Source organism: Aegilops tauschii, chromosome 7, assembly GCF_002575655.3.
Source record: "Aegilops tauschii subsp. strangulata cultivar AL8/78 chromosome 7, Aet v6.0, whole genome shotgun sequence".
Lineage (NCBI taxonomy): Eukaryota > Viridiplantae > Streptophyta > Magnoliopsida > Poales > Poaceae > Aegilops > Aegilops tauschii.
Genome location: NC_053041.3, coordinates 533,615,792 through 533,638,954, shown reverse-complemented (window position 1 = coordinate 533,638,954; position 23,163 = coordinate 533,615,792). Strand labels below are relative to the sequence as shown.

The following is a 23,163-nucleotide window of genomic DNA, read 5'->3' as shown; positions in this document are numbered from 1 at the left end:
TGAAAACAACCTCATCGTAGTCAACTCTTGAACTTGTTATTTCAACAAGTCGAGCTTTATGGATAAAACATTTTATCCGTATCAGTTTTAAGTTCCATAAATATTCGTTAGACTCTAAGTCTTCCGAAAGGTGTATCAAGGTTTTAATCTTGAATCACTTATATGGAAACTAACTCGGGTTGTATTGGCATTTAGCCAATTCCGGAGTCAGGGCCCATCAATGCTTCCTTGTGTATCGTAGGTATAATGTTGTCTAACAACAATATCTCGTTTGCGCACCTGAGAGGTTTGCACGAGCCTTGCCTACATGGTTCAGCTGCAAGTTCGACCGAAGTTCATACATTTTATTGTAGAGACTTCTGTATCAGTCGCAGTAGGAAACTCTGGAATTTCTTCCAAGGTCTCTTTCCTTTGATCTGATGAAGATACTGTTTATCTCGTCGAGTTGCACTATTGTCCCACTCACCTTTTAGAAAGAACCATTCTCTTTAAAAGCACACCGTTTCGCGGCAAAACTATTTGCCTCGGTATAGTGAGGGAGGAATACCCAACATTTTGGTATAACCTACAAAGTAGAACTTGTCTGATTTGGAATAGGTTTGTAACCTTTTACACAAGCCCCATATTCCAAATGTTAAGAAAAGATATAACATGGTTGGGCGTACCATACCATGGCTTCATTTCAACAGACCCGATGTAGCTCTTTTCAGTGTAAAAGCCGCAGTCTCTAAAGCATCACTTTAAAAGGGATAATGGCAAATTTATTTATGTCATCTTTCACCTTACCATGTCATAAATGGTTTGATTACATCTCCACAGACTTTCCACTTGCAGTGGTGTTCCGGGAGGTGCAAGTTATGAAACCCCTTTCACAACTCATCAGACATTCGCTAAACATGTAACTCAAATATTCCTTTGTGCAATCAAATTGCAGAAACATAATTTTCTTGTTACAATAACTTCTACTTCATTTTTGAGAACCTTTCGAATTATTTCAAAAGATCCAGACTTACGTCTCATCAAGTAAATATCCATATATCTACTTGAGTCATTTCTGAAGATAAATAAATCCACCACTAACAACACTTATCGGACTACACACATCAAATGTATGATCACTAATAAGTTTGTTGTTCGTTCCTTATGGCCTGTGAACGGTATTTTAGTCACTTCACTTTTCGGAGGAAAGTTGCAAGTGTCAGATGATTCAAAATCAAAAAGACTTCAAAATCCATCATAATGGAAATTTCCATGCGGGTTTCTCCAATGTGACCAAATGTAGTGCCACACTTGTGTGGTATTCTTTTAGTCTTGCGACATTTAGCGTCAGTGTTATGGATGTATCATATTACCCTCAATATTCATAACATACGTCCCATCGATGATGGAAGTATGGCCCTTATGTTATTCATAATACTTAACAACAATTGTTGTTTTTATGAACAACTCTTTTGCAACAAACATTGTGCAATGGGCTAGAGTGTATGAAACTCTAAAATGAATTATGAAAGTAAACCCAGAGGTATTGTATTATTATCAATATTCATAACATACATCTCATTCATAATGAAAGTATGGCCCTTGTGTTATTCATAACATCGAACATAAAAAGTTCTCTTATGAACAACCTTCTTGCAAGATACCTTATGCAATGGGATAGAGTTTGTAAAACTCTAAATGAATTATGAAAATAAATACAGACGGCAATACACTGATGGAAGGTATAGTAACATTTACTATGTTCCCTGTGTATACCTTAACCTCATTTCTAGCTAGTCTTTCAGGCCATAGTAGTTCTTACATCGAGTTGCAACAGAATGCAATCGAGCGGGCAATTTTGTGATGAACTCACAATACCCAAGAATTAGTGATTAACATGTTTAACCATAATTCGCAAGAACTATATCTTTGACCAGCCTTCTATACATCAAAAACTTGTATGACATTCATACATGAGCTGGATATTCCAGTCTTCTTTCCTTTTGCCTTTATACTTCTAACAGTTTAACTTTTAGTATTTCTCCTACTCTCAGAAGAAGCACCCAACTTAAGAGTGGCATTAGCCCCGGACTTCCTAGGCGTGTAAGTCATACTAACACCCTTTGGACACTTCCTTTCTCTTTAAGTTGTTGTTTTATTCACCTTTCATTATATGACAGGCGTTCTTCTGGATCCCTTTCCCAACAGTCAAATGCATAGTAAACACTTTTACTAATACTTGCAAACAAACATTGCTTTGTTTGTATCTGAAAATAATTTTCAGTTCCATGAATATCATATAACTATCCCAACTTTCGAAGTTTGGGTTTCATGGAAGCAACCATATTCCACTTGACCGTAACAGAATTCTAGCTTTTGGATCGAAGGACGAGAGTCACATGATCCATAACATTAGCGGGAGGATACGGAAAGCATGCGATAGGACAAAGTCCTTCTCGGCACTTTTGAGGACAATCCTCATATTACGTTACCAATCGTAAAGTTTTAACCAGATATTGAACAGCTATTCAATTTTAATAGGGAAGGTGGAAATGCGAGCCATTATTCTACAACTATTATGCAAAAAACACTTAGACAGTGTTCATAATTAATTGCACTGAGAATTAAACATGTTAATTCAACAGTGCGCTCCCACTCAAATCAATATCTCTCACAATTAATTTTGAGTGATACAAGATCCAGACTTCAATTCATCGCCATAGAATCATCATCTCATAACGGGAATTTTAATCGGTAGGCCAACTTGCCGATCACATCTCTATGTGACTCTTGCTCATCTTTCGATGCGTGTGTTCCGAGCTCAGGACGATCCTGCCATGAACGTCAAGACAACCAAGTGATCTTGCTGCGAGGTCTGACCTCACCCGCCTCACACTTCTCTAATCGTTCGTACCCATGCATCCATGGCGCACCCCGAAAAGATAGGTGCCGTGACGGTGCTACACTTGGGAGAACACTAACTACTTGATATTTTAAGTGAGAGATCACCCTAATAAAAGTGACTACCGTGCAATCAAGAAGGGTGCATCATAAGGGATAAACATCTCAGGCAATTCATAATAGCATGATATGGTATAGCCCTTTCTGACGGAGAAGTATTTCATTTCTTCGTCTTCGGCATTCGCGTCGGTGTTCACCTTCGCGAAGATTGCCACCACCTTGTCGATGCACCAGATAATATTGCTATCTCTATAGCTAACAAAATAATGCATTACAACAAGGTTGACACGCAGGTCATTAAAGTGCAATCATATGGCTCCAGCCATCATGCCGAATCATGACACACATGTCATGTTAATCAAATTACATCATATAGTCATCTCATACATAATCGAATTAGTATGAGCACTGCTATACCACATCACATGCACATCCTGCAAAACCAAGTTAGACGCCTCTAATCGGTTTATGCAAAATTTATTTTACGTGGCTTCTAAGGTTTTGACTTAAACCGCAGCGACCAACGTTCATCATCAAGTATGATTATTCAGGTTGCTAGATTAACATCTCGGGGTGTATGAAACACGGGATAATTAAATCTCGAGCCCCATACTAAACTTCGTCATACGCATGACCCCCGTGCAGATCATATCTGCAATGCCCTTTCATCTGCGAATTTCATCTTTCTTTTGACTACGGCAGAACCCAAAGAACTGATAGCACTTCCATGATCAATCAGGATCACGGATTGCCAGAACTTTGTCAAATTCCACCATGCTGTCTCGAGATTGAGCAAACGCAAATTCTAGGGAAGCAATAAGAACCTCGGGTAACAGATTTCATCTGTCACCCGCATAAATAATTTTCAGCAATAGATCTCATCTACTACCTAATTATATTATGCAATACCCATACATCTCCATGTATTCTAGATCGAAACCTGCATCTACGCATAGCATGGCTCTTGATGCCACTGTAGGGTAACGCAGCAGAAAACAAAAAATTTCCGACCTACGCACCAGCCCAGGACCACTATGGAGACTGCATACATGGTTTGATCTTTTTCGTTACCGACTCGTAGCGCAGCGGGAAGTAGAGTCGATGACGATCGGCGGTGCAGATCCCCGCAGCTAGGATTTACAACCTCCCAACCGCGAGGATGTATACCCTCATCTGCTCCTCAGACAGCCCTCCGGGAGGCGGTCGAACAGCCCCCCGGACGGTGTCGCGGACAGCCCTTCGGGAGGACCTTCGAAACTCGAACGGTCACTCGGACAGCCCTTCGGGAGGACCTTCAAAACTTGGACGGTCACATGGACAGCCCTTCGGGAGGCACTCACGAACTAAGACCGAAACTACGATCTCTCTACAGAGTTGCACACATACGGTGTCATCTATCCGGCAGGGCTTCGCCGTCCAGAACTAGTTCCTGCCGGAACCCAGACAGCCTTACGGCTCTACGAAACTCTTTTCGTGGGAGGGAGAGAAGAAGCCAGATAATGCATGGCATGTGTATGAGAGCAAGGGATGAGTGTGGAGGGCTGCCCCTCCACCTCTATTTATAGGAAATCCCAAGGGGGTAGGGTAGTTTCACAAAAAACCCCAAAATGCACATGAATGAAGTCCTTCCACAAGGACCTAGGAGTGAAACCAAGGAACAAGAGGGTCCCCAAGGGGGGATACCCCATGTGGCCGGCCACACCCCCATGAGGGGCCCAAAAAATGGCTCCTATCCATCCATGTCATCCCCAAGATCTTTTGGAGCAAAGCCCCAAAAGGTGGCTTTCCATAAAGTAACCATAAAGCTGATTTTCACTATTCACGACGACATTTTTCAGCGTCTGATCGAACTGAAAATATTTATGTGGGCTAAGAACATTTCCAGTACCCACTAAAATGATTTTCAACGCGTTCCGAAACAATTCCGGTTTTAGTGATTTTCATCTGCGAAACGCATCTGAAGTGGCTCCGGCAGCTCCGGAACATTTCCGGTTTTTATCTCAGAAAATTCCAAAAAGCTTCCAGAATGATTCTGGCATCCTCCAAGAATTATCAGGCATGTGCCGAAACCAATTTGACTTAATGGTGTATCCCGAAACAACTTTTCGATATCATCGAAACTTATCCGATGACCTCTCTCTGCGGTACGATTCCGCTGTCCGAAACTTTTTCGGTGATTTTCTCTCAGACTCCCTGTCTAGTATTCAGCAGATAGATGACCCTTAAGCGTGTGACCCTATAGGTTCGGTGAAGTATAGACATGACCCGGAACCCCTTCCGATCAATGATCAACATCGGAACCGTGGACACCCATATTGACCCCTATACCCACACGAATAAATATTCGAGTGAACCCCCAGTTGCCGTGTGCTAGTCCTGTTGCTTCGCGATATGTTACAAATACCCGAGGTGAGACATGTTGGCATTCCTGTGGATCAACAACTTGTCCACTATGCTAGCTACCTCGTTACCGGTATTGTTCTCTTTTCTCGTTATCGTGTTCCGGCATCCCCGTGATCAAATCACAAAGTGTCTGGCCAGACGATGATGGATACCGTAACACCGAGAGGGCCCAGAGATATCTCTCCATCGTCGGAGGAGCAAATCCCAATCTTGAGCTATCAAGTTACTTGACACACTTTTCCATGAACCCGTAAGCCGCCGTAATAGCCACCCATTTACGGATGACGTTTAACAAACCCCAAAGTTCATGAAGCAAGCATGAAGAAACTCGATACTCTCATGGTCTAAGGAATCATGCAAACGTTAACCATCTCTGTGTTATGTACCAATAAACTTGTGACGAATGAATCTCATAGCATAACATCATGCCGGGTCGATTCAACACAAATGTTCTCTTAACATTGTGCCCTCAAGGTTGCTGACATAGACATGCCCATGATCAGGAAAACATAACCATCATGCAACACTTGAGCTAGTCTTAGAGGCCAGACTAGGGATACATTTTACCGTTTATTATTCCACACGTGCATATGAGTCTTCCTCCGAGCCTCATGGTTATTGCAGACTCGAGAACCATAGCAGTTATAGCATGGAACATAAACATAATTATGAACTCGGAGATAAATAATATCATTTATTATTGCCTGTAGGGCATATCTCCTACAGTGCCACCCACGCTACTGCTATTTCGTACCTGCGCCACTACTAACAAAATAGTAGTAGCATGTCCATACTACCAACGCTACTAGTATCCTAAATAGCGCGCAGTTTTTTCCCACGCCACTACTAACTAATTTATAATTAAAAAAATAAAATCCACCAATTCCATTTTATGCATACAGTTCCCAGTAAACACAATAGTGAGCACTGCTGGGCTCCTATTTCATGGTTAACCGAAAACCGAAGGAAATAAATCAGCCAAAAAACCTCATTATGCATTGCTACTCACAAATGACCACTTCAAAGAACATGCAAGTATCTATGTCATTAACAATTGCAAACATAAGTTTCTTTTTACTACAGTTGTTGTATGTACTATCACACAGTTCCTCATTCTGTTCTCACTCAATAATAAGAAAAATGAAAAGAAAAGATAGAGATAATCTGCCACAATTGCACTTCGGTGTCATGGATTTAGTCTACCGCTTCAACATCTCATTATCCTGCAGCACTCTGTCGCTATCTTCTACCTATGAATAAAAACAGACCTTATTTGTCAGAGAAGCAAATGTGAAACCTTATTACAACATGTATGCTAAGTCGCTAACCCATAGAGACAGCTAGAACAAATGTGAAAACTTTCCATGTTGCCGAGTAAGTATATGAGCACCCCTCAAAACATCAATTAGCAAGTACTTGACACATACAAACTTGTACAGAAAAAATAACACTTCCGAATTTAATTGGCTTCAAAGATTGCAAGGAAGGCATACTGATGAGCTGCAATGCAATCTTCAATGTTTAGTACTTGTACACGCTATGCTCCTGCGGTGCAACCCCTAGCTCATGTGGCTTCACAAAGTCTACATTGTATAGGACATTTTTTAGCAGAGGGTGAAACTGCATACATATACATCTCAAATCATATGTAGTATGTGTCTAGTCATCCTACGATTGCCCGAGCTCAGAACTGCATTTCTTATAAAAACTTTAGACATGTTCAGGAAACACATGTAGTTAATGACAAGTGTACATATCACCCATTTTATAGGTTCAAAGACAGATAACAAAAATTAACTAGACAAAGTTAGATGACAGTGAAGCTTAAAGCTGCAGCAAGAAATATTAGATATACACATTTTGAAAATCAACCTCGGTGGAACAACATAAGATTGCATTTAGATTTCCGAATTAAACATAGGCATATCTCATAGTTTAAAATAAAGGCACTCAACAAGAAAGTGCATAAAAGATTTGTATGACGAAAGTTAGGAGAACTCCAAATTACAGAACTCCAATGCAGTGTTCAAAGTTAGGAGAACTCCAAATTACAGAACTCCTAATAAATTCCTAAAACAAAATATGGAAATAGCTAGTCCGAAGGCACATATAAGAACAAACAAATTTGTATGACGAAATGATGCAGTGGATCAATCTCATAATACATCTCTAAAAGTGACACTTGAATTCTCTCATCTCCTTGTGAGCAACCTACTATACTTACATTTTCTAGAATGCCATGGTTTTGTGGCAACAGGGTGATAACTAAACGACCCAGAAAAACATGGAGTGATGAATCAATTCAATATCTTCAGAAGTGGATACTCTAGTAGACCTGCAAGAGCAGATATGGTAGTAACTAAAATCATATAAAGATTCGAGGTTAAAGATTATAAATCCAATTTGTCATTAGCATAAAAATATTAGTTCCATGAAGAAGTTTGTCGACAGATATTTTCTAGTGTTTCTAAGACAGTGACTGAAACATCATGAAAGAAAACACGTTTCTGCATTTTAATTAGGGGGGAGATTTAGTTCTAAAATACTGGAACTGTGACTGAAAGATCATATATACTATTAGAAAAACAGACCAAAATCCCCGCAGAAAAAAAACAGACCAAAAAAATTAACTTCCTACTTACAGTGGCAAGAAAATCTTATATGAATGTGTTATAATAAATAATGCTAACCATGAAGTCTTCTTCCATATAACAAAGGAGTGACGAAAACAAAAAACCTGTAATTCAAGTACGACATGCAGTTAGTTAATTATTTGCATGTCAACAGTTCTAACGTCTAGCTACAGATCTTCAAAGTAAAGATTGTGAACTCTATTAGACATGATTATATCAATTAGACCAAATAGAAATTAATTCAATATGTTGTATATCCGTTAAACGAAGTTCAATCTATCTTCTGATTATTAGTGTTTCAATTAGGTGATTAGTCCTTCTACGGCCGCCGGTTAATAGGTGAGCCATGACTTTTTACAGTAAAAAATGCAAAGGAAATAACAGGTTACTCCATTGATCTAACTAGTAGTGAATGAGCTAGTGTAGGTTACTCCATTGAATGAACCCAGCTGGTGTATATATATGGACGCAGCCACCACCAGTGGATACAGGTTCTAGTCAAATCAGACTCACCTATTAACCGACTTGGACTACAAATTCCTAATCCTGGTATTATACTCCTACCAACGCAGCTAGATAGCTAGGACAAGTCCTAGTCGGACTCAAGTTAGTATTTTTCCTAATCTAATTATACGGCCACGTTGATCACACCTTACTAATTCTGGCCAGACACTAGTAACACAAGAAAAGCAAATCGACTCAAGCTAGTTTTCCTAGACTACTACACCGATGTAGACTTGTAGACTAATAAGTTTGGATTAAGCTAACAATGTTTACTGCTACTGTACGCAGCCAGGGTAATGACCAGACTAGCATGTGCACGCAGGGAGGGAGGGGCCGGGGTTACCTGCAGCTGCAGGAAGATGGGTGGGAGGGCGCAGCATTCAAGGAAAGGGAGGTCCGTCCATGGCTTGCTTCCTCCTCAGGTGGTTGTCGGACGAATCCTCGGGTCGGTCTAGGGTTTTCTTCTCCTGCACTGCAGCAAAGAAAAGGAAGGGCCACCCTCACATCATCACCAACACAAGAGAAGAGAGCAACCAACAACATGAGCAGAAGCAACCCAAAATCGAAACGAATCCGAGCACCTTGACGATGGTGCTCCATGGCTTGGGCACCCCGACAAGGTTTTCTTCTCCTACCGCAGAGAAAAGCAAGGAAGCAGTGGCAGGGCGACTGGGGAGACACAGGCGACCTCCGTCGCTTCGCGTGTGTCCTGGCCGCCGGCTCACCCGCGGGTTGATCTGGGACTGGGAGGGAAGGTGCGGGCGACGGATGCAGGGGAGAAGGAGAGGGAGAGGCTGGGGATCGCCCGTGGGGAGGTCGCCGGGGTGGTGAGCGGCGGAGGCGGCGGCGGCAGCGTGGGATGGGAGGGAGACGAGGGGTGAATCGGGAGAAGAGAGGAGGTGGAAGGGATCTGGATCGAGGGTTGGGTGTTTTTTTTGGCGGCTGCTAGGCGCCGGCGGACCGGCGCTAGTTTCGGCCGGTCGGACCTGAGCCGTCGGATGCTTTGTCCACCAACCATTAGATCTGTTGACTATTCTTTAATCCACTTCCCATATCGCTTCAAACCTTATAACGACAGCCATTCGTTTTCTCACGCTAGCGTCCAGGTCGTCTTCTACCACACGCGAATTAATCTCGCGACGCTGGGCCTTCCTCCATTGCTACACTACAGCTTTCACCCGCCTCGACGATTATATTGCCCACGACCTTTTCTTCTCACCTTGCTGTAGGCCTGTAGCAGGCGTTGTTGTAAGGGTCGCGCGTGGGAGCTGTGCTGAATCCCGGCGGCAGCGCAACACGAGCTGCTTGAATGGTGTTGTGAGCTGCGCCCCAGACGATGGTTCAACGGCAGGTTGTGGATGCTACAAGGCCAGACAACAGATGCTGCAACGATGATGGAGACGACGGCATTGCAACCGGTGAAAACTGGGAACGCCGACCGCACCCGCCGACCTCGTCTCAGTTGTCGGTGGCAGCAAAAATGTCTGCCGGTCGTAGCAAAAAATCATGCTGGTTCCAGAAAAAAAGATCACCGTTGTCGCCGCCTGTTTGTGCGTCGATGTGAATCTCTATGGTTCCAGAAAAAAACAATGCCGGATGTAGCATTTTGTGTCATGGATGCAGCTTTGGCAGATGGTTTCCAGCTCGAGTAGTAGTCGATCCCAATCCTCCAGCTCTTATTCCCATAGGCATGAAACAGCAAAACTCGTCATGAAAAATGAATGTAGCAATCAACAACACCTGTAGTGGCAAAAATCCAAAACGATGGTAACAAAATGGTGCGCTAGTTCCAGCAAAAATAAAACATGGTAGCAAAATTTGGGCTGGTTTCCAGCAAAAAACAAATACGGTGGTACATGGTTCCAGCAAAAACAAAACCCGTGGCAACAAACAATGGGTTGGTTCCAGCAAAACTCGAAGATGATGGTAGCAAAAATTGCGGTCGGTTCCAGCAAAAATTGACACCTTCTTCGCTTGCCGGTTCCAGCACTACTGTGTGCTGGTTGCAGCATGGCCACTCGCCGGTTGTACCTCGCCGTGCCGGTTCTAGCACCACGGGCGTGTGGTAGCAGCTGCGGCGAACGCCGGCTAGCAGCAGCCACTGCGTGTGGTAACAGGCAGCCCCCATCAGCTACTGCTTGTGCAGCATCTGCTAGTGCCTCGTGTTGACTCCAATAGACCATGCAGCAAAAGGGGAACAGAGGAGGTCGCACGTAGTAGAGCTATGAGTGTGTGAGGAGCTCGTCGGAGGAGTAGCAGGCGGGATTTGAAGGAGAGGGCGTGTGGCCGTCCATGGCCTGGCATGGGGGCGATGGAGATAGTTAGCAGCTGTGGAGAAAGAAGAGAGAGAGAAAAGCTAAGGAGCGCGACGTGTGGAGGAGAACCAGCGCACGTTGTAGATAAGGTAAGGAGGACTCGCTGGAAGCACACGTGGCATATCAGGGGTCGCTCGATCCTCCTAGATCGGACGGGTCGCGGGCGACCGGCGCGAGCTTGCGCCGGCAGTCCGAAAGCAAACGTTTCCCTTTTTTTAGACAAACAGTGGTGGGTGGGGTGGGACGGTTGGTGGGGTGATCGGGGGTGGGCGGTGTGGAAATATACTAGTAGCGTAGGCATCTGACCGACGCTACAGGTATTCATAAAGTAGTAGCGCAGGTTTATAACCCTCGTTACTACTATGGCATGTCCCGGGGGGGCACGGCAGAGACCACTTAGTAGTAGCGAGGGTTAAAAATCCGCGCTACTACTATCAACTTAGTAGTAGCGAGGGGTAAAAACACGCGATACTAGTAAGTAGCAGTAGCGAGGGGTATAAACCCGTGCTACTAGTAAGCGTCTGTGTATAAGCTTTTCCCTAGTAGTGGCGAATAAAACAGCAAGGGTGAAGTGGGGGAGAGGAAAACGAGAGGCAAATGGCAAATAATGTAATGCGGGGGATAAGAGTTTGTGATGGGTACTTGGTATGTCTTGACTTGTGCGTAGACTTCCCAGTAACGGGGCCAGAAATCCTTCTTGCTACCTCTTGAGCATGCGTTGGTTTTCCCTTAAAGAGGAAAGGGTGATGCAGCAAAGTAGCGTAAGTATTTCCCTCAGTTTTTGAGAACCAAGGTATCAATCCAGTAGGAGGCCACACGCAAGTCCCTCGTACCTACACAAACAAATAAGAACCTTGCAACCAACGCGATAAAGGGGTCGTCAATCCCTTCACGGCCACTTGCAAAAGTGAGATCTGATAGAGATGATAAGATAATATTTTTGGTATTTTTATGATAAAGATTAAAAGTAAAGATTGCAAAATAAACGGCGACAGAAATAGCTAGTTGACGGGAGATTAATATGATGAAAAATAGACCCGGGGGGCATAGGTTTCACTAGTGGCTTCTCTCAAGATAGCATAAGTATTACGGTGGGTGAACAAATTACTGTCGAGCAATTGATAGAAAAGTGCATAATTATGAGAATATCTAGGCATGATCATGTATATAGGCATCACGTCCGCGACAAATAGACCGAAACGATTCTGCATCTACTACTATTACTCCACACATCGACCGCTATCCAGCATGCATCTAGAGTATTAAGTTCATAAGAACAGAGTAACGCATTAGGCAGATGACATGATGTAGAGGGATAAACTCAAGCAATATGATATAAACCCCACCTTTTTATCCTCGATGGCAACAATACAATACGTGTCGTTTCCCCTACTGTCACTGGGATCGAGCAACGCAAGATTGAACTCAAAGCTAAGCACTTCTCCCATTGCAAGAAAGATCAATCTAGTAGGCCAAACCAAACTGATAATTCGAAGAGACTTGCAAAGATAACAAATCATACATAAAAGAATTCAGAGAAGATTCAAATATTGTTCGTAGATAATCTTGATCATAAACCCACAATTCATTGGATCTCGACAAACACACCGTAAAAAGAGTTACATCGAATAGATCTCCAAGAAGATCGAGGAGAACTTTGTATTGAGATCCAAAGAGAGAGAAGAAGCCATCTAGCTAATAACTATGGACCCGAAGGTCTGTGGTAAACTATTCACACATCATCGGAGAGGCTATGGTGTTGGTGTAGAAGCCCTCCGTGATCGATTCCCCCTTCGGCGGAGCGCCGGAAAAGGCCCCAAGATGGGATCTCACGGGTACAGAAGGTTGCGGCGGTGGAAATAGGGTTTCGTGGTGCTCCTGGATGGTTTCGGGGTATATGGGTATATATAGGAGGAAGAAGTAGGTCGGTGGAGCTGCGAGGGGCCCACGAGGGTGGGGGGGCGTGCCCAGGGGGGCAGGCACGCCTCCCTGCCTCGTGGCCTCCTCGCTTCTTTCTTGACGTCCACTCCAAGTCCTCTGGATCACGTTTGTTCCAAAAATAACTCTCCCGAAGGTTTCATTCCGTTTGGACTCCGTTTGATATTCCTTTTCTGCGAAACACTGAAATAGGCAAAAAAACAGCAATTTGCACTGGGCCTTGGGTTAGTAGGTTAGTCCCAAAAATAATAATAAAGTGCTTAGTAAAGCCCATTAAACATCCAAAACAGATAATATAATAGCATGGAACAATCAAAAATTATAGATACGTTGGAGACGTATCAAGTACCCAGACATTCTGAGTATGTGTTCACTGACAGAACTATTCTCCTCCATCTTGCAGCTATAGAACTTGTTGGAGACTTCATATCTCTCAACTCGGGCATTTGCTTGAAATATTAACTTCAACTCCTGGAACATCTCATATGCTCTATGACGTTCAAAACGTCTTTGAAGTTTCAATTCTAAGCCGTAGACCATGGCACACTGAACTATCGAGTAGTCATCAGATCAAGTTTGCCAGACGTTCATAACGTCCGGAGTTGCTCCTGCAACAGGCCTCGCACCTAGCGGTGCATCAAGTACATAATTCTGCTGTGCAGCAATGAGAATAATCCTCAAGTTACGGACCCAGTCCATGTAGTTGCTACCATCATCTTTCAACTTAGCTTTCTCTAGGAACAAAATTCAAGGGAACGGTAGCACGGGCCATTGATCTACAACATAGATATGCAAAAACTATCGGGACTAAGTTCATGATAAATTCAAGTTCAATTAATCATATTACTTAAGAACTCCCACTTAGATAGACATCCCTCGAGTCATCTAAATGATCACGTGATCCAAATCAACTAAACCATGTCCGATCATCACGTGAGATGGAGTAGTTTTCGATGGTGAACATCTCTATGTTGATCATATCTACTATATGATTCACGTTCGACCTTTCAGTCTCTATGTTCCGAGGCCATGTATGTACATGCTAGGCTCGTCAAGTTTAACCCGAGTATTCCGCATGTGCAAAACTGTGTTGCACCCGTTGTATGTGAACGTAGAGCTTATCACACCCGACCATCACGTGGTGTCTCGGCACGACGAACTGTCGCAACGGTGCATACTCAGGGAGAACACTTATACCTTGAAATTTAGTGAGGGGTCATCTTATAATGCTACCGCCGTACTAAGCAAAATAAGATGCATAAACGATAAACATCACATGCAATCAAAATATGTGACATGATATGGCCATCATCATCTTGTGCCTTTGATCTCCATCTCCAAAGCACCGTCATGATCTCCATTGTCACCGGCTTGACACCTTGATCTCCATCGTAGCGTCGTTGTCGTCTCGCCAACTATTGCTTCTATGACTGTCGCTAACGCATAGTGATAAAGTAAAGCAATTACATGGCGATTACATTTCATACAATAAAACGACAACCATAAGGCTCGTGCCAGTTGATGGTAACTTTTACAAAACATGATCATCTCATACAATAACGTATATCACATCATGTCTTGACCATATCACATCACAACATGTCATGCAAAAACAAGTTAGATGTCCTCTACTTTGTTGTTGCAAGTTTCACGTGGCTGCTACGGGCTTCTAGTAAGAACCGTTCTTACCTACGCATCAAAACCACAACGATTTTTCGTCAAGTGTGATGTTTTAACCTCCAACAAGGACCGGCCGTAGTCAAATTCGATTCAACTAAAGTTGGAGAAACAGACACCCACCAGTCAACTTTATGCAAAACAAGTTGCATGTCTGTCGGTGGAACCGGTCTCATGAACGTGGTCATGTAAGGTTGGTCCGGGCTGCTTCATCCAACAATATCGCCGAATCAAAATAAGACGTTGGTGGTAAGCAGTATGACTATTATCGCCCACAACTCTTTGTGTTCTACTCATGCATATCATCTACGGATAGACCTGGCTCAGATGCCACTGTTGGGGAACGTACCATGCAATTTCAAAAAAATTCCTACGATCACGCAAGATCTATCTAGGAGATGCATAGCAACGAGAGGGGGAGAGTGTGTCCACGTACCCTCGTAGACCGAAAGCGGAAGTGTTTGTTTACGCGGTTGATGTAGTCGAACTTCTTCTCGTTCTGACCGATCAAGCACCGAACGTACGACACCTTCGAGTTCTACACACGTTCAGCTCGATGACGTTCCTCGAACTCTTGATCTAGCAAAGTGTCGAGGGAGAGTTCCGTCAGCACGACGGCGTGGCGACGGTGATGGTGAAGTAATCCACGCAAGGCTTCGCCTAAGCACTACGTGAATATGACCGGAGCTGTAAACTGTGGAGGGGGACGCCGCACACGGCTAACAATTGTTGGTGTGTGTTCTAGGCACCCCCTCCCCATTTATATATAGGTGGGAGAGGGAGGGGAGAAGCCTTGGGGCACCCCAAGTAGGAGGAATCCTACTTGGGGCCTCCTCTAATTCGGCCTCCCCCTTTCCTTATCTCCGGAGGGGGGAAGGAAAGAGGGGAGAGGGGAAAGGAAGGGGGAATCCTATTCCCTCTATTTCCTTCCCTCTTCCCCTTTTCCTTTCTCCACTTAGATCGGCCCATATGGGGGCGCACCAGACCACAAGGGGCTGGTCTGTCCCGCCCTAGGCCCAATAAGGCCCATTTCTTTGCCGTGGGGGTGCCCGGAACCCTTTCGGTGACCCGATACGTAGCCGGTACCCCCGGAACACTTCCGGTGTGCGAATACTGTCGTCATATATATGAATCTTTACCTCTCGACCATTTTGAGACTCCTCGTCATGTCCGTGATCTCATCCGGGACTCCGAACAGCATTCGGTTACAAAATCACATAACTCAGATAATACAAAATCGTCATCGAACGTTAAGCGTGCGTACCCTACGGGTTCGAGAACTATGTAGACATGATCGAGACACCTCTCCGGTCAATAACCAACAGCGGAACCTGGATGCTCATATTGGTTCCCACATATTCTACGAAGATCTTTATCGGTCATACCGTAATGACAACATACGTTATTCCCTTTGTCATCGGTATGTTACTTGCCCGAGATTTGACCGTCGGTATCTTCATACCTAGTTCAATCTCGTTACCGTCAAGTCTCTTTACTCGTTTTGTAATGCATCATCCCGCAACTAACTCATTAGTCACATTGCTTGCAAGGCTTATTATGATGTGCATTATCGAGAGGGCCCAGAGATACCTCTCCGATACTCGGAGTGACAAATCCTAATCTTGATCTATGCTAACCCAACAAGCACCTTCGAAGATACCTGTAGAGCATATTTATAATCACCCAGTTACGTTGTAACGTTTGATAGCACACAAGGCATTCCTCCGGTATTCGGGAGTTGCATAATCTCATAGTCAAAGGAATATATGTATATGACATGAAGAAAGCTATAGCAATAAAACTGAACGACCATTATGCTAAGCTAACGGATGGGTCTTGTCTATCACATCATTATCCTAATGATGTGATCCCATTCATCAAATGTCAACATATGTCTATGGTTAGGAAACTTAACCATCTTTGATTAACAAGTTAGTCTAGTAGAGGCTTACCAGGGACACGATGTTTTGTTATGTATCCACAAATCTATCATGTTTCCGGTTAATACAATTCTAGCATGAATAATAAACATTTATCATGATATAAGGAAATATAAAATAACAACTTTATTATTGCCTCAAGGGCATATTTCCTTCAGGCCGCTCCCCCCGGAGGTCTTGATGTCGCCCGCCTCGCGAGGCTTGGCCCCTTGCGAGGGTCTTGTCTTGAAGGTGTTGTGGATGGGCCATACCAGGCCGTCGATGGAGCCACGCCATGGGCCGCAGGCAGGCAAGTCTGGGTACCCTTGTTCCCAGAACACCGATAGAAAGGCTATTTCTCCCAAAGAAAATTGTCCCACCCACCCACCTACCTGTAGATGTCCTTCCAACTATTAAAGCCCCTAGTCTCATCTATCTCCGGAAATGGCAAACGGACAAAGTCATTTCCATCTCGCCCCAAAACCCCAGTTCCTTCCTCGCTCTTGCCGCCTCCTCCCTCCTCTCTGCCACCACTGAGCGCCACGTTGATCAGAAAGAAAAAGCTAGAGTGTAGCAGTAACCACGAAACACAACACAACAAGGAGAGGAGGGGCGTCATTGCCATCAAACGTCGGCGGCTATGTCGCTAACTCTCCGAGACCCTGGGGGGCAAGTCGAGGTGTTATGTGGCGTGACGGCCGCTGCTGAGAAACAACTAGATAATAGTTGAACAAAGGGAGTACTTTTTTTGTTGAGGCGTGTTATACAATACCTGAAAGAAGCACCCCTCGTATCAATTGACCGTGGAAAACATAGAAATACGCTTTCCAAATTGTCCTAGCAGTAATTTGATTTTACGCCTTCGCACTAGTCTCATCACGACCACACACCTCATGGGCCCATCGACCAGATATCCATCCAAAACTTGCGACAGCGAGCAACGCCGTGCGCAAAAGCAATCCATCCAAAAAACGCCCAGTCCCAACTGGCATCCACCTACCCGACACGCACGCCTTCCTCGCATCCCCGCACCCTACCTCACCCTTAGAAAAGAAACACGCCTACCCCGCCACGTCACCTATCCGCGCCACCTCGTTTACCCCATTCTCCGCCACCCATCTCCAATCTGACGGCCCGCACCCCGCATCACGCGGATCATGGTCGCACCCCTAGTCCCAAACCGCGCGACTATAAAGCCATCCCCTCCCACACGACACAACCATCAACATTATCTAGACCCACCTATCTTCTCCTCCACCTGCAACCATCAATATTGTCTAGATCTAACCATATTCTCCTCCATCCGTCGCCGCCACCACCACTCCTTAGACCTAACTATCTTCTCCTCCACCGGCAACCATGAACATTGTCCAGATCTAACTATCTTCTCCTCCATCCACCGCCGCCACTTCCACTCTCTAGATATGTTTGCCCTCGTAAATCCATCATCTATGTGTTTCCTCTTAGGTGAGATTGTGGTATTCTAAGGCACCGGCGCACTGCACCATCCGCCCTTTCCCGACGCACCACAGTCGCTGCCCAGGCCATCCTCTTTTTACATCTTGGATGAAGACGGCGAGATCCAAAGTCAAAGGTAAGAAAAAATAATTTATTCTCTAGGAGCATAAAGGATTCTATTCATACCATCTTTTGTTTTTTCTAGGGAGCATATTAGAACTAAATGCATATTTCCCAGGCTTCCATGGAAATCTCATTGTTCAAGTGCAGTAAGTGCGTTAAGATATTCAACTAGGATTATAGCAAGGCCCAGACGCGCCGCACCATTCACCCTTTTCCAGCGCACCACAACCATTGCCCCACTTGGAACGGAGAAGACGAGATCTAAAGTCAAAGGTAAGTAAAAGCAATTTATTCACTAGGAGCATAAAAGGTTTTTGTTGATACCATTTCTATTTTTCTAGGGAGTATATTAGAACTAAATGCATATTTCTCGGGCTTTTTTTGAAATCTCATTGTTCAAATGCAACATTAAGAACTAGGATTATCCCAAGGTGTTCTTTGGAATTTTGTTTATGCCGATGAAATTCTCCGAAGTAACCAATCAAGTGAATATGTATCCAACACAACACCCATCTCACTTGGGTTTTACATTTTTTTCCAGCCTATCTTTGTTTGTTTTCCAATGTCTCTCTAGTACACATCCACCCCCGTAGGATTCTCTTTCGAACCATGCTTGGTTCATCGAGGTTTGCCCCAATAATCCACCGAAGTTTCTGTTGCCTTTTCTGGTGACCGCGATTTCAGAAATAATTGCTGATCTAACTATTAAAAGCATATCATGGTAAAAAGAATGAAATGTTGTTCTCCAACAAAATTTGTTCACCCACCCATCAGTGAATGTCCTTTCCTCAACTAAAACCCGTCGTCTCGTCAATGTCCAGAAATGGCAAACAGTCAAAGTCATTTGCGGCTTTCTTCTACACAGAGGGTGTGCATTGGAGCATGCCCGAAGAATTCCCCTTTCTTCATTTTAGGTTTTGTCTGTTTTTTGTGAATTGGGCAGCGTAATGTTAGGTTTTGAAAGGGGTTTGAGCCGATTTGAAGGAATTGCTAAAACTATGAACTTTTTTTAATTTTAGTATCAGGAAAAAAGTCACTGCACGCCATTTGTTTCAGAGGGGTATTGTTTTTCCGAATGACGGGATTTCTGCATTCATTAAAAAGATAAGTTTCTTGATTAATTAGGAAACACCGAGCGAAAAACAGATATACAGTACTAAAGGAAACCGGGCGCAATCAGCACAGCCGCTGAGCGGTGCACACACCCCGATCCGCGCACCACCGCGCCCCTCGCGGCCGGAGCCGTCGCCCGAGCGCTGCACAGACCCCCGTCGGGCAGCACGCCTGGCACCGCACGGGATCACGAGGCCCCCGTCGGAGCCCCGAGAACCAGCGCCGCCAAAGACAGTTGAGGCCCCGCTGCCGCCCGTGCCGCCCAGACTTTGCCCAGACGGCACCCTCCAGCGGCGGCGAGGGGGAGGGGCGAGGCAGGGTAGGCCGAGGGCGGCCGGCTGGGGCGCCCCGGTGCGGCCGAGGGGGCCGTACGGGAGCGAGCGAGCTGGGATGAAGTCAGGCGTGGAGGTCGACGGCGGCTCCGACCCTGGTGACGGCGCCGCTGGACTTCGGTATGGGTGGCGAGAGGGTTCCGGATCTGCTCTTTGTTGTGGAGGAGTTGGCCGGAGGAGGGAGATCAAGCGGCGGGGGAGAGGAGGGTGTCAGAGGGGGTATGTTACTGGCTTTGTAAGATCATCGTGCAGTCTTTATGTGTTCTTCTTGAAGAGTTATACAGACAAACTGTTCTTTATTGGGAAAAAAAATACAGAACAAACTGTTTCATCCAGTAATACTGTGTTTATAAACTTCTAAGGTACAGTGTTTAGTTGGATCACAGTCTTCTCTGTTGACATGTGGTAAATTCATCACTAGCATACATCATGTGCTGTCATTAAGAGGAAGCAGATGAAATCTAATCATTGGTGAAATGTTGCACTCATGTTTTGGGAATTTGACATTTTAATTTTTGCATTACTGAAGTATCTCTCATTGCTTTCCTTCAGGTTTTTTCTGTACAATATCCTCAGACAAGTAGCCGTGGAAAAGAAAGGCATGGCAAAACCATTGATGAGGAAGGTTGCAGAGTGAGCTGCAATTACTGCGTTAAGGTGGTTTCGAGTTACAACCGCCTAGAGCACCATTTAGCAGACATCAGGGGCAATGCCAGCACAAGCTTAAGGAGTTCACTTGTGGATCGCAAGAAGAGAAAGCTTGGATGCTCAGAAAAATGAAGAAACGGAAGCATGAACATGATGAGGTTCCTCACACAAGCCCAGCCCTTCCATCTGCTCAAGTCCAGCAACCACAGCTACAACCAACTGTGTCCAATAACCGCTGCTTTCTTCATTTTCTACCATATTTGAGGCAGCCCAAGGAAATCACATATAATTCTTGTCAACTGAAACCCAAGGTTGAGGCAAGTGATTACTTCGATTCTCCGTCAGCAAAATCAATAGGCAAGTTCTTCTCCAAACCTGCACCTGAGCCTACGTACGAAGCTGTTCTGCAGGAGCAACTAAGAGAAACTGAGAACCGCGCAAAGGAACTCAAGCAAGAGTGGCAAACAAGTGGCTGCACTGTAATTGTTGATAGTTGGAAGAGCAAGTGTGACAAAAGCTTCGTAAGTGTCCTGGTGCACTGCAGCAAAGGTACGCAGTTCCTCACATCCATTGACGTCTCTGAAATCACTGAGGACTTGGATGAGCTAGAATCAATGCTTTCTCGCGTGGTTGATGATGTCGGTGCCCATAACATTGTTCAGATTGTCATGAATGACGTGTCACCCCATATGCAGATGGCACGGCAGTATGTGCTAAATAAATATGACAGTTTTTTCTTCGTGCTATGTGCTGACCATTGCATCAACCTTCTGCTTGAGAAAATAGCAGCGCTCGAGCATGTCAGTGAAGTCCTAATGAAGGCAAGGGAAATTACAAGGTTTTTATATGGCCATGCACTGCCAATGAAACTGAAAGGAAGATATGTTCAGGTGGAGATTTTGAGCAGTTCTTATCTGAGATTTGTGGCAGTGTTCATCACATTAGAGAGGTTAGTTTCTGCAAGAGTAGGTCTGGTGCAGATGTTCAGCTCGCCTAAATGGGTTCCCTCTGGTTGGGCTTGTCTTGATTTGTTTGAGCATATCCAGAGCATAGTAAAGACAGACGATGAATTTTGGCATGCTGCTGCTGAAGTCGTGAAGGTTACAAAACCACTTGTCAGTGTGTTGTATAAACTGGAATCTGATATCTGTCCGATGGGTATCTTGTATGAAGCCATGGACAGAGCAAAAGAAGAGATATCTCTCAGTGTCGGATATGAAAGTGACTTCTATTGGTGTATGATTGACAGGATATGGGATGGTTACTTGCATAGTCCCCTCCATGCTGCTGGTCAGATGCTAAACCCAAGGTTCTTTTACACAGCTGGATTCCAGCCTGATGCTGAGATCAGCGGCGGCATCGCGGCATGCACAATCCAACTGGGCAAGGCTCATTACAATGCCAGAAAAGCGTCTGCACAATTGGAAGTGTATGAAAAGAAGTTGGGCTATTTCGACACAGATCCAGCAATGCAGCAAATCATGGAATTACCACAAGGTAAGCTACACCCTAACCTATTGCAAAATGACCACTCCCTAACAAGCCACTGACGGTAGTGCCTTTATGTGTCATATGTACTTGATTTTTTCCAATCTTTAGAGTGAGCTGGAATAGTGTCTGAGGTCCTCCACAAAATCTGATATGTGCATTTGTGCACCGTAACATACAGTGCGCCAACATATTTAGTTAGCATGTGAACATGGCACAAATATATCATGTCATAAGTGCACTTCTATTCAAAGTTCAACTCCTCTGCATTAGCCTAACTTGTCGACATGGTTGTTTAAATAAATGCTCCCGCCGTTCCATAATGTAAGACGTTTTTGCATTATGGGACAGAGGGAGTAGTAGAGAAGTTAAAAGGTTTACAGATGAACGTGTAGAATAATCAAGTTCTCTGCATCAGCCTAAGCTTGTCAACATAGCTGCTTAGTTAGTTGCAAGTTGCAAACTGGGCTATATGGTCTGCTTAAACTGTACAGGAGCCTTCTCTTCTTCCATTTTCACTTCAACTTTCAAACCCAAACATTTACACCCACTGAGATGATCACCATTTCATTCATCCGTTCATATCATACTACATGAATTACGCACCTTCTTACCGCGCTTCACTCGACATTCGCAGTTGAATGGTGGTCGACCCACGGGGCTCGCGTGCCCGACCTGCAGACCCTGGCAAGGCGGGTCCTGAGCCAGACGTGCTTCGGCGCCACCAGGTACAACATCGACCGGAGCCTGTCAGAGAAGCTGCACGCTCAGTGGGACGAGATGACGCCGCCCGAGCAGGAGAGGTTCCGGCAGAAGGAGTACGTCCACTACAACCGCGTCCTCGCCCGCGCCGCCCCGCTCCTGCACGGATCCTCCGTGAAGCAGCACGACAGGGTGACCATGGTGCTGCACGACTGGATCAGGCCGCAGAAACATGCCGCTGGTTGCCACTGAGTGACGGCCTTCAGTTGATGCTTTCGCCTCTCCTCCGTCCTGTTATGTGTATGTGTGTGTATGCTGCTGTAATGGTGTGCAGCAGTAATCTGTCGGATGCTCACTAGTGGCACTCCCTTGGTACTGTCGTGGTCTGTTATGTTGTTGAAACCCTGCTGAATTTCCAAGTTTGTTATGTTGTTGAAACCCTGCTGAATTTCTTGAACTCCTGTTGGATTACCAAGTTTGTTATGTTGTTGAAACCCTGCTGAATTTCCAAGTTATTATTGGTGTGTGTCTGACATAAACGGTAGTATATTCTACTGTGAATAGTTTTATCTTCAGACAGCATGCCGTGGATTAGCCTTTTCTTCAGGGTATTCTGGCTTTGCTAGAGCTTTCATGCTCGATTTTTCTTGTTCACTGGGTACAGCAATCATCTCTTCTTTTGTGAAAAGGTGCAGCAATCATCTGAACATACAAACATGACGGCAAGGAGTTCTTGTAATCTCCTACTCCCTCCGTCCTATAATGCAAGACGTTTTTGCAAGCTATGTTAGTTTGCAAAAACGTCCTACATTACAGGACAGAGGGAGTACTAATTAGCAACCAATCACAATTTTCAATATGGAACACATAGCTGCACCAAATCTGTCCCCTCTCGCTTAGAACTTAGAAGCAAGCTTCCAGCAGACAGCAGCAACAAAGGGCGGCCAAGCTGTCAAAACATAGAGAGAGA

General features: G+C 44.7%; 1 protein-coding gene and 1 long non-coding RNA gene across 8 annotated transcripts; one reads left to right on the top strand and one right to left on the bottom strand.

Annotated features, from left to right (window-relative positions):
- Positions 1–6,362: 6,362 nt before the first annotated feature.
- LOC109759368 (uncharacterized) lies at positions 6,363–9,430 on the bottom strand. Of its 5 annotated transcripts, none has more exons than XR_012189562.1 (5): positions 9,062–9,430; positions 8,824–8,952; positions 8,034–8,080; positions 6,837–7,678; positions 6,363–6,593 (listed from the first exon to the last, which is right to left on the bottom strand). It is a non-coding gene; the product is annotated as an uncharacterized lncRNA (long non-coding RNA). The 5 variants fall into 5 exon arrangements; XR_005762178.3 differs by having other exon boundaries at positions 6,363–6,926; positions 7,568–7,678; positions 9,062–9,429; XR_012189563.1 differs by having other exon boundaries at positions 6,363–7,678; positions 8,782–8,952; positions 9,062–9,429.
- Positions 9,431–17,555: 8,125 nt separating this feature from the next.
- LOC109759355 (uncharacterized) lies at positions 17,556–22,708 on the top strand. Of its 3 annotated transcripts, none has more exons than XM_020318179.4 (4): positions 17,556–17,923; positions 18,026–18,183; positions 19,908–21,500; positions 22,129–22,708. In XM_020318179.4, the coding sequence occupies exons 3-4, from the start codon at positions 20,120–20,122 to the stop codon at positions 22,443–22,445; spliced, it is 1,698 nt and encodes a 565-aa protein (XP_020173768.2). In that variant the 5' UTR covers positions 17,556–17,923; positions 18,026–18,183; positions 19,908–20,119; the 3' UTR covers positions 22,446–22,708. The 3 variants fall into 3 exon arrangements, with proteins under 3 accessions (XP_020173768.2, XP_040250480.1, XP_020173767.2); XM_040394546.3 differs by having other exon boundaries at positions 17,993–18,183; XM_020318178.4 differs by lacking the exons at positions 17,556–17,923; positions 18,026–18,183 and adding an exon at positions 19,036–19,574.
- The last annotated feature ends 455 nt before the right edge of the window (positions 22,709–23,163 follow it).

Excerpts from the sequence above, each read along its gene's own strand:
- LOC109759355 (XM_020318179.4), top strand. The coding sequence starts at position 20,120 with ATGCTCAGAAAAATGAAGAAACGGAAGCATGAACATGATGAGGTTCCT. Across the intron at positions 21,501-22,128 it reads AATCATGGAATTACCACAAG|TTGAATGGTGGTCGACCCAC; the intron begins GTAAGCTACACC and ends CGACATTCGCAG.